The sequence below is a fragment of the Apteryx mantelli genome, unplaced genomic scaffold, assembly GCF_036417845.1.
Source record: "Apteryx mantelli isolate bAptMan1 unplaced genomic scaffold, bAptMan1.hap1 HAP1_SCAFFOLD_20, whole genome shotgun sequence".
NCBI classification, from domain to species: Eukaryota; Metazoa; Chordata; class Aves; order Apterygiformes; family Apterygidae; genus Apteryx; species Apteryx mantelli.
The window spans coordinates 14,541,150-14,552,595 of record NW_027118553.1 but is presented as its reverse complement, the minus strand read 5'-3'; the positions used below and the strand labels follow the sequence as shown (position 1 = coordinate 14,552,595).

The window sequence follows — 11,446 nt, the reverse complement described above, 5'->3', positions numbered from 1 at the left end:
TGTCCCTGCTGGCAGCTCTTTCTTTGTCACAGCATTTTTTCCTAGTCAGTGCTCCCAGGCCCCTTCTCACCCTCTGTGTGCTCAGTTCTGCCCTACAGAAACCTCCCAGGATGGAGCACTGTCCAGGGGCATCTCTGTTCATGCAGGTCCTAAGGAGCAGGTCACATAAACTCCTATAAGGCCATAAAGGTGATGCTAATGCTGTCTGTCGGCTAAGGTGAGGATAAAGCGGCTTGATGAGGGTTCTCACAGACCTATTAATCTTTGAGAGTGGAGGTTTAGGAGTCCCAGTTCCTTGCCAAAACAGAAATCTCTCCCTGCTAAAATTAGGGAGAAAACTGAAAGCACTGACACATAAAGCTCCTTCCCTTTGAAGTAGCCCTTCTCTTGATATTCCTCATGAAAAGACTCCTCAGACATCTCCTGTGCATGAGCTAGAGCTGTGAGCAGCCCTGATCCATGCAGCACCCTCTCGATGGGTGAATGAACCTGCCCTGCTGGGGGGTCGCTCCTCTCACCCTGAGCTTTGTCCTGCAGCGCCGTAGGGAGTTCCCCAGGCAGGCTGAGTGCTGACCCTCACGGGTGGCAGAGTCACTGCTCTGAACTTCTCTGAATTGCAGCCCTGCGCAGACCTGAGTGCACACCCAGGCTTCACCCCCATGCAGCTGCCCCTGGGAGAAGGTAGCAGCATGCCCTGTCCCTCTGATGGTGTGACAGAGCAGGGAATCCCTGCTCTAAAGCATCTCTTCCTCCTATGCACTAGAAGAACAGGGAGAGCAATTCTTAAAAAGCCTATCAGTCATGGGATGGGCTGGCCTCAGAAGTCCCCTCCAGGCACCTTAGCAGAATTACCCTGCAGCCAGAGACTTACTGTGTAAAGGGCTGTGAAGATTTCTCCCACAAGGAGCTCTCCTCTGTCCCACTCCACACTGCCTTTCACTTCTCTCTGCCTTCCCTCATCTTATATCAGCAAGAGCAGGCAGTGCCTGGAGCCCTGCTGCTCTTTGCAGAGGAGCTTCTCCTGCACACAGCTGTCTCTGGGCAGTGCTGACAGGTTGCCATGAGCTCCTACCATCCCAGAAGCCTGGTCCCACTAGGCAACAGTGGCCCAGCTGAAGACATGAATTTCTCTGTCTCTTGTGCTCCCCCCTCCTGCGAAATGTTCCCTGAAGTAAACTAAAATAATCACCGATGGTCCCTCCCTAAGCACTAAAGGAAGACTGATTCTGGCATTAAAATTCTCATCAGAGGATGGTTATCTGAAAGAGGTGGAAAGGTCCCACTCTGGAGCTCCCTATTCCCATCTCTGAACTAGGCAGGACACCTAGACAGGGACAAGAAGGGAGGTCATTCACCCATGGTTCAGGTATTGATTCTGATGAGTCCATTGAAGCATCTTACACCAGGTTAGAAGCTCCTGGGCTGGAGTGGGATTCAGATCCCTCCCGTGAACTCCACAAAAACACAGGAGCTGAGATTCCCCTTGTCCAAGCCAAAGTGAGCACAACATTGGTGTCTGCATGGGAGCTCCTTGTCTAAGCTCCCATTGTAATCACTGGAGATGGAGGGTGGAATTATTATCCCCCTCAACTTAGCACTGGTGTGGTCACATCCAGAAGAGTGTGTTCTAGTGTGGGCTGTCCAGTGCTGGAGCAATGGGGAGAAACTGGAGAGGGTCCAGAGGAGTCTGCCGATATGGGATGCTGGGTCTAAAGTGTATGGAGAGGCTGAGGGACCTGGGCTGCTTTAGCCTGGTGAAGTGGAGGCTAAGGCCAGTGCAGTAGCAGCATGTGACTGCTTGGAGGGCGGCTTCAGAGCTGATGGAGCTTTTCTTGTTAGCGGGAAAGAGCACAAAAAAGGGGAAATAAACTGCAGCTTGAAAGGTACAGACTGGACTTCAGGAAAAAGAAATGTCACTTCTGCTGTGGTGCAGCACATCACCCAGAGGGAGTCTGTGACCAGCCCCTGGCTTGTGTTTCAACAAAAAGCAAGTGAGGGAAAAAGAGACGTCAGTAAAGGCGGGGAGATCCCACAGTGAGAGCAAGGTGCAGAAGCAGATTGGGTGTCTACAGGCTGCAGGGAAAGAGGCACAGGAATGGCACACTGTAGGACAGTTTGTGGTGGAGGCAACCAAGGGCAATGCCACAGCTGAAAGCCTCCAAAAGAACTGAGGTCTTTGTCCTCTTAGCTATGGCTGGTGTTTCTGCCACAAAGCCCTACGAGAAAATGACATTTCTTTATTGCACCGGGTCTCGTTGCCTCCTCACCTCCAAGGAGACCAGGAGGTGCTGTAACTTTGTCCTGCACATGGCATTGTGCACTCCTACCTCCAAACAGCCCCCAGGAAGAGCCCTGAGCAACATGTGAGGGAAAGGATCACCCTACCCAGGGGCTGGTTGTCAGTGCCTGGTCACTCTGCTTGATAACACACATCAAGGTTGACTTGGCATCACAGTCACCCTCACATTGCCTCTGCCTACCTGCAATCAGGGCCTCCAACTTTCCGCTCTAATCAGCCCCTGGGGAGCCTTTCTGTGTAATGGCCCTCAGCGGGACCTGTTAATGCTCCCGGAAACTTGGAATTTGCTTCTGACGTAAACTTCTTGAGAGGTTGCTTCAGTCTCCTCTCAGCATCTGAGGTTCATGGGCTCAGCACCAAAGACACCCAAGGGGTCATTAAGATGCAAAAACCCCTAAGGAGCCATGCCTCTCCCCATAATTTTCTTCAGCTCTTCAATTCTTGTGCTGTGGCTAATTGGAGAGGTTTCAGCAGTGTATTTACAAGAGGAAGATTTCAATGAGCATCAAAAAAAAAAAAAGAGAAGGATTTCTGCTTTCAAAGTTTTCCTTATTTTTCAGCTTACAACCTAGAGTGATATCCACTTTCTCCAACTGATAGTGTCTCCTAATGAAGAGTGTCTCCTAATGAAGTCTGGACATGTAGGAAAAGCAGCATCCTGGAGGTCAGACACTGTATGGAAAACCTTCCTCTCCACTTCCCCAGCACTGACAGTTCTCTCATCAGCCACTGGGGACTTCGATCACTCTTGTTCAAATCGAACCTTTTGCCACTCAAGACTGGAGCTAAATGTTACAGCTCATGTGCACCACTTCCCCTGCTTTCTGTAGAGTACTAGCTGCAAAAAGGCACAGAAGGATTTGTCTTAATTGCCATTAAACAAATAAACTTGATCCAGTGTCATAAGAAATTAAAGACACTCCTCAACTGTATGTCAAGTCCAAGTTGCCTCCAGTGAGGTCCACAGTCTACAAGGAAAAACCTTCCTTGAAATGTTCTTCACAAACAGATAGGAAAGGCTGGATAGACACACAGTGAAGGAACTGGTTGAAGAGACAATTAGACTGCTGAAAGACAAGGCAAGCTTCAGACTCCCTGAAGCTTAAAGCAGCAACTAGAGAGTTGAGAAGTATCTAAATTGTAAAGAGTAAGGGGAGAAGAAAGACTGGAAAACTATGGAAAGTGCATATGTCCAGATCGTCTGATGCAAAGTTGACTTTAGAAATGATCAGTTTAATCAGGGCATGTGGAACCATGTGAAAGATTAGTGAGGTTAAAACCACAGCATAACAGACAGAGCAGTGGTAACACAAGTTAAGGGGCAAATCAACATTTCTTCTCCTGCGATTCATGCCCTTCCTCAAAATTTCCATTACATCATCATAGGAAAACACTGACATTTTATTAACATTATTCAGTCCTTTCGGCTGATGAAAGTGGGCTCATATATTTCTTTTTTTTAATGTAGAAAACAGCTCTTCACCTTTCCAGGCAGAGCTCAGGTGTCCAACCACAAGCACCCAGTGGCACTTGGAGAGGCCCAGGTATCTCTGAGGTACCTGTCTGGGCCTGGCAGCTCTCACAGGGGACCTGCGGGAGACTGGAGCCCCTCGGAGCTGCAGATGGAGGTTGGGCAGAGGGGACCAGGGCACCTGCAATGGCACTAGCCCTCCATGACCCTGTGACTGCATCCCATCTCAGCTCTGAAAATCTCTTTCCTTTTCAGACAGAAAGATAATGCATAATCTCCCCAGAACACTAGTATGCTAAAACAGAACAAATCAAGAAAGACAATAAGAGCACAAAAAAATTAAAAGCTGGAAAATATAACAAAGCATTTCTTTGCTTTCAATCTTTGTCTTAATTTCTTTCTTGTGTCATTTTTAATGTTCTTTCCTAAACTTTTCTGTTATAATCAGGCCTACACCACTAAACAGGATATTGCTGTGTCTCACACAGAGCCCGGTGCTCAGAAGACCACCCCTGCCCATGGCTGTCCATGCCACCCCTCACTCTTTGCACAGAGCATGTCGCACTGTGAGGTGTCGGGCTCTCTCGACTGGTGAGGAAAGCAGGGTGACCAGCTTTAAGGAAATGCTCTATTTTTCAGTGGCCAAATTTGCACAAATCTCAACAAACCCGTGTTAAAGCAATGTTTTAAAGGAGTCTCTTTTTTTTTGACAAAAAAAATCTTCATTTCCAAAACTTCACACAGTTTTTACAATTGCCAAATATTTTTTTCTTCCTTATTCATTGGCAGCACCATGTTCATGCACTACAGGAATTAGTCTGTCTATGCGAGCGTAAACATATATAGAGAGAGATACATTATTCATCAAAATACATTTGCTGGCAATCATCTGCATGGAGAAACTTTGTTCTGAGGAACTACTTTACTTAAATGGACATGTTTCAGGTCTCTTCTTTTGCCTCTCTGTCCTTTCTTCTTCCTCTGCCTCTGCCGTCTTTACAGAGCTCTCCAGGGAACTTGTACCACTGATCACAGCGTTTCAGCCTGATGGTCCAGACAATCTTCCACCTGCCTTATGGTCCATTGATCCAGGGCAGATCTCAACAATTTGCCTCTAAGGAGACTCTGGGGGACTGTGTGAAAGGCCTTGCTAAAGGGAAGGTTCACAATATCTCCTGTTTTCCCCTTGTGCACAAAGCCATTCATCTGATGGTAGAAGGCAATCAGGTTGGTCAGGCATGCTTTCCATTTCCCCTTGGTCAACCCATGCTGCCTCTTCCAGGCCTTGTCCTTCATAGGCTTGGAGATGGTTTCCAGGAGGATTTGCTCCATCACCTTCCCAGGCACTGAGATGAAGAGGACCAGCCTGTCGTTGCCCATCTCCTCCCTCTTGCCCTTCTGGAAAATGGGTGCAATGTCTGCCTTTTCCCAGTCATCAGGAACCTCCCTGATTACCCTGACTTTTAAAAGATGATTAACAGCAGTGTTGCAATGAATCCAGGCACCTCTCCGTGCACCCTGGGGTGCTTCCCGTTTGGTCCCATGGACTTGTGTGTGCCCACTGGGCAAAAGTCCTCCCCAGCTGCATCTTCCTCTGCCATGGGTGAGGCTTTGCTAACACAGATGCTGCCAAAGGACTCGGGGGCCAGGGAGGCCTGGCAGTAGACAATACCAGTAAAAGACAAGGTAATAGAGGCAATGAGCCACTCAGCCTTTCCCCTGTCTTTGTCACTACGTCCCCTGTCCCACCGTGCAGGGAAACCACATTTTCCTTGGCTGCCTTCCTTCCTTGTACTGCCCATGTACTTACAGAAGCCCTTCTGGTTGCCCTCCCCGTATCTTCCTAGTTCCTGCTCCAGCTGCAGCTGATCTTTGGCTTGCCTAACTCCATCCCTTCCACCACACACAATGGCTGTGTCTTCTTCCTGGGTAGCCCATTGCCCTTCCAACCCTCTGTGCACTTCCTTCTGCCTTTTCAAGTCTTAAATCACAAAGTCCCTGCTCATCTCTGCCAGCCTCACCTCAGGCCCTGATGGACTCTCCGGCCTCTTCCATCGCTCTTCTGCCCTCCAGGGCAGTCACCTGTGGGATCCTGACAAGCACATCCTGAACAAGAGGAAATCCTCTCTGCTGCACTCCAGGGCAGTGACTCTGTTATTCCTCCTACCTCTCCACCATCACAAGGTCACTGCAGTAACAGGCAACCTCCACATTCACATCCCCATCCAGACTGAGCTTCAGGCAAGAAAGAAAGGGCAGCATGGCACCATCTACCTAGAGGTGCAACTACAGAGGTAGAGAACTCACCCTGCAGAAAAGCCTGCATTTCTCCCCTCTCCACTGAGAGGATCCAGGCAATGGACTTGTATGTGGTTAAAGGTGAATGCAAAGAACTTCCAGGGTAATGTAGCTATGCCTGAGGCAGTGCCTCCCAGGCTGCCCTTACAGTCAACAAGGAAGGAGGAGGAGGTGTTCACCTGCCTTCTTTTAGATGGTCCATAAAGCACAAGTGACTCCTGTCCCAAAGACATTTGTTCTGTGCTTGAAATGGGGCTTGAGATCATAGGCTTTTAGGATAATTTGGGATAATTTTAGGATTATTTAGGCTGAAGGGACCACAGGAGGCCTGTAGTGCAACCTGCTGCTCAAAACAGGGTCAGAAACCAAAAAATGTCCCTGCCAAAGAATGTCTGGGATGATAGAGCAGGAGAAGACAGTAGAGGGTTTACAGGGTGGTATAAGTCCCATGTAAAAAAGCGTTTCTTTTTTGCTTTCTCCAGAGAATTAAATCCTCAGCTCCCCAGAGAGAACAAGCTGGGACACTAACTTTGCCACTAACATGGAGGCAGAGAAGCTCCTGAGTCCCTTACAGACAGAGGCTGGTCCAAAGGCCACCACCCCAATGGCACCAGACCCACAGGCATGCCTGCTTTGCTGCTGGGCACCCTCCAGCCCTTGGCAGGAGGTGTGCGGGGAACAGAGTGGGGTCTGCAGCCTGCAGCCCTGGCCACCCAGCAGGTGTGGTGGGACCCTGCTCCTCTAGATGAGACTGGGCTCTCCTGCATTTCCCCAGGGTGAAGCCTGCATCCCCTCTAACTGGGAATATAGCCCAGCAGGAAGGGCCAATATGGGAAACATGATCTCTGTTCCGGGGTGTGAAGAGAGAGGGGAGGGCAGAGGGGGATCTGCTCATGCCCTGGGCAGTGATTCCCTCCCTGCAGCCGGTACAGCCCTGCTGATGCCCTGTAACCCATGAGTCCAGGAGGTGGGACTCCAATCTGCTCTGGCTCCAAAGATTTCTCAGCCCTTCAGACCCAGGATGCAAAGCACCAGTCTGGGGACACCTCAGCAGTCGAAGGGGCTGAATGCCTGGCATGTTCCTGAGAACTTTTCTGCAGTCTCCCTGCACTGCTTTGACTCCTGTTGCCCATGGAGCAGAGACTCCTTTTGAGGATGAACTCTCTCACTGTGTAACTCTGAGGACAGGCTTGACCAGGCAGTACAAATGCCAGCAAGGCCTCAGCCCCACAGCAGTGTCCCCTGCCCAGGACTCCGCTTTCCCGTCTCTTCCTCCTAGAGGATTTGGGTTGGGAAATCTCCAGGACCATGATCTGCTCTGAGCTAGGCTAACTTTACAGTTAGATCAGGTTGGTAAGTGCTTTCTCCAGGAGAGTTTTTTTTAAGATCTCCTGTCCCCTACCCCAGTGCTGCTCAGCTATTGTGGTCATTTCTTTATTTTTTCATTAAACTCATTTGAAAGTTCCCTTCCTTCTCCTTGTTCTCTGTTGTGCTTTCCTCCCTTTGGCCCCCTTGGCCCCCAGCCAGACCAATCCCACCATTTTTGACTGAGGACAATCACAACCTCACCTCCAAGCATAGCCTTGCTGGGATCTCCTGGGACTACGCAGGCAGACCATGGTGGCCAGCTCCAAACAGAACTATGTGCTTCAGGCCCCTACGTGGTCTCAGGGGAGAGCATATGGAGACATAAAATGACCCAGGGCAGAGCCTGTGGGCAGAGCCGGGGTCAGCAGGGCTTAGAAGAGAAGCTCCAGCAGCTATCCTCCACACCTGCACAGGGAGTAACACACCTGACAGTACTCCTGAGAGAGGATAGTGACCCAGGACGAGGGGCATCTTGAGCTGTGGTGCTTGACACCGACCATCTGTGCTGGGTCTGGGAGTCCTAGCAGGCGGTGCCAGTGGCTGCAGCCCCCGAAAGACCCTTGAACTCACAAGCAGCAGTGAGTCCCCTCCATGACTGTGGGGAGCTTCTGGAATGTTGTGACTCCCGTCTGCACCCCATCCCTGCGCTGACCCAACCCTGCTGCCCTGCATGTGGCCCCACGGCCCCACTGTGCAGGCACCACACAGGACAGGGTGCATTCTGGGATGGGGAAGCACCCCCCCCATCCCCAGCATGGTCACCATGACAGTCCTCAGTGCCCCATTCCCCAAGGCCTTCCTGCCTAGCAGCCTCCCACCAGCCCCTGCCCAGGCCTCATCCTGTCCCCCTGGGGTTAGCAGAAGGCCATGTGCTGGGGTCTGGGCCTAGGGAGAGAGGCCAGGCAGGATGGCCATTCCCCCCATACAGGTGCTGAGCCCAGCAGGCAGACGGAGCTGGTCACATTCCAAGATCACCCCTCACCAGCACCATGGAGAATGGCCAGTGCTGGAAATGGCTGGTAAGAGGGGCTAGGTCTAGGAGGAGTTTCCTGGGGCAGTTTCTCCTCTCTGTTCATGCAACAACAAGCTGGGTTGCATCTTTGTTCTGACAGACCCTGTATGAGGCCCCCCCCCGGGAGGAGGATGGTCTACAGGTCCAGTAGACAGCCTCAAGGACCTCCTCTGCATGCTCGCTGCCAGCCCTGCAGAGGACCCAGGAGAGGGCTCATCCTCCCTGGGCTCACAGCTGGACGCTCAGTTCTCCAGCTGGGCATGGAGCCTTCTCTGGGGTGACTTCTGGGGTAGGGACCAGCATACAGGGTGTGGGAGATTATCTGAAGGAGATGTGCTGGGGACAGGACCTGAGGGACTGCAGCAAACTGATATGGCTCCTGGGTGCTGCTTCCTTCAACACAAGCTCCCACAAGGGCTCCCAGCTTTTCTTTTGGTGCCACCCGTTGGGAGGGATGATGGCCCAAGGAGCTGGGAGGTTGGGGAGCATTAATCCTTCTTCAGGCACTTCCCAGGCCATGTGGAGGGCCAGGACAGTAAAGTCTTCTGGCTCTGCACCATGGACTTGCTTTAGTGTACCCACACTCTGAACATTGTCTTGGATTAAAGGTCGGCATTTTTCTCTCCAAGCCCAGTTCCACTTCCTTCTGATGTCTCCCAATCCCTCCTCTGCTCTTGCTGGCCACTCCCACACCCTCACCCTGTTCTCCCACAGGGCCCCGAGTTGATGGTGCTGCTCCGAAGAACGAGCAGGCTGTGGGGCCACAGGGCCACCGGTAACTCTGCACTGGCCACGCTGGTGCGAGAGAGGAGCAGATCCAACCAAATGGGGGTCACAGCCTCTAATCCCTCCAGGGGTCTGCAGATGTGGCAGGTGCTTGGAGGGACTACGGAGCATTTCCAAGGGTACTAGCTGTGACCAGGTGTGCCTCTAGATCCTGCCCCTGGTATTTCACAGACGATGACGTAAATCACTGTCCAGTCTCCCTTCCCCATGACAGATATGTCCCTGCTGCCTCTGCAGGGATTGCAGAGCCCTGCTTTGCCCATGGATACCTGCGTTTAGCATTTTATCTTTAGGGAACTCCACCTTGGAGGACCTCTCCCTTTGTGAGGCTCCTCTCACTGCCCACCCCAAGCACACGCAATCCTAGGAGATCCCCTGTACTCTCCTGGCACCTCCAGCTTCGCCTCCAGAAGGATGGACACCTGACACTGTGCCTTAACATATGGGAAAGCCCTGCGTATGTACATCAGTGACAATTGGTCATCTCCACTCTCACTGGACACCAATGGGTGAGTCCTAAATCCAGCCCTTGGTCTCTACAAAATCACAACATGATTATGAGCTTTGTGCCTCTAAACCCATGCTGAACCCTGTGCAGCAAGCCCCTCTGGGGTGCAATTTCTTGGTACCAGCTTTAGAAGAAAAGCCCAGTCTTCAGGTACTACACTGGGTAGAAGCTACTTTATTACAGAGATACTGTGAGGGAGGCAGCTCTGACCGAGTTATTATTAATCAGACACAATTTTATATAGGCACCAGGTGAGACAGAGCAGCCCCAGTAAAGGTGGAATGAACCCAAGCATTTGTGCAACAACATGACAACAACAACAACAACAACAACAACAACAAATAATAATAATAATAATAATGAGTAATAATAAAAATACAGTGAACAAACAATGCACAGTCCTGGTATGAGATACAGTGGGAGTCATTTGTGGAGAGCAAAGGCAATGTTACCACTGCAGAAAAATGTCCATGAAATCACTCTCTTCAGTGCATCTTTGAGCTCCTTGTTCCTCATGCTGTAGATGAGGGGGTTCACTGTTGGAGGAACCAAGGCATACAGAACAGCCACCACCAGATCCAGAGCTGGGGAGGAGAGGGAGGGGGGCTTCAGGTAGGCAAACACAGCAGTGCTGACAAACAGGGAGACCACGGCCAGGTGAGGCAGGCACATGGAAAAGGCTTTGTGTCGTCCCTGCTCAGAGGGGATCCTCAGCACAGCAGTGAAGATCTGCACATAGGACACCACAATGAAGACGAAACACCCAAAGACTAAACAGGCACTAAGCACAAGAAGCCCAACTTCCCTGAGGTAGGAGTCTGAGCAGGAGAGCTTGAGGATCTGGGGGATTTCACAGAAGAACTGGTCCACGACATTGCCTTTGCAGAGTGGTATTGAAAAGGTATTCCCAGTGTGCAGGAGAGCATTGAGAAAACCACTGCCCCAGGCAGCTGCTGCCATTTTGACACAAGCTCTGCTGCCCATGATGGTCCCGTAGTGCAGGGGTTTGCAGATGGCAACGTAGCGGTCATAGGACATGACAGTGAGAAGAGAATACTCTCCTCCTAACAAGAAGAAAAATAGGAAGACCTGGGCAGCACAGCCCAAGTAGGAAATGGCCCTGGTGTTCCAGAGGGAATTGGCCACGGATTTGGGGACAGTGGTGGAGATGGTGCCAAGGTCAAGGAGGGAGAGGTTGAGGAGGAAGAAGTACATGGGGGTGTGGAGGCGGTGGTCGCAGGCTATGGCTGTGATGATGAGGCCAATGCCCAGGAGGGCAGCCAGGTAGATGCCCAGGAAGAGCGAGAAGTGCAAGAGCTGCAGCTCCCATGTGTCCGCGAATGCCAGGAGGAGAAACTCAGTGAGGGAGCTGCTGTTGGACATTTTGCTATCTCCATGCATGGGGGACTGTCGAAAGAAGAAAAGACATTGAGAAGTTAGGAGAGACTTTTCAAGTAAAAAAAATCCCCAAATGTTCCAGTTCTCATGCAACCCCCCACTTTGCCTCTCTCTTTACGGAGAGGATCTTTGTGCAGCTCCCTTGCTTGAGCTTCACTTTGCTCTGGCTGAGTGTGCTGTGAGGAGTAGGGACCTCTGCCCATGAGCTCCAGAGGAGTCAGTCCTGCTGTAAAGCAGTGGGTATAGGGGAATGGGAATGACTAGCTCAGACATTCTCAATTTCTGTCAGGTGAAATCCACTCACCT

The 11,446-nt window shown here is 51.1% G+C and overlaps 1 protein-coding gene across 1 annotated transcript; it reads right to left on the bottom strand.

Annotated features, from left to right (window-relative positions):
• Positions 1-10,165: 10,165 nt before the first annotated feature.
• On the bottom strand, positions 10,166-11,125 carry LOC136996044 (olfactory receptor 14A16-like). Its single transcript, XM_067317040.1, has one exon. It carries the CDS (start codon positions 11,123-11,125, stop codon positions 10,166-10,168), a length of 960 nt encoding a protein of 319 aa, XP_067173141.1.
• Positions 11,126-11,446: the final 321 nt, after the last annotated feature.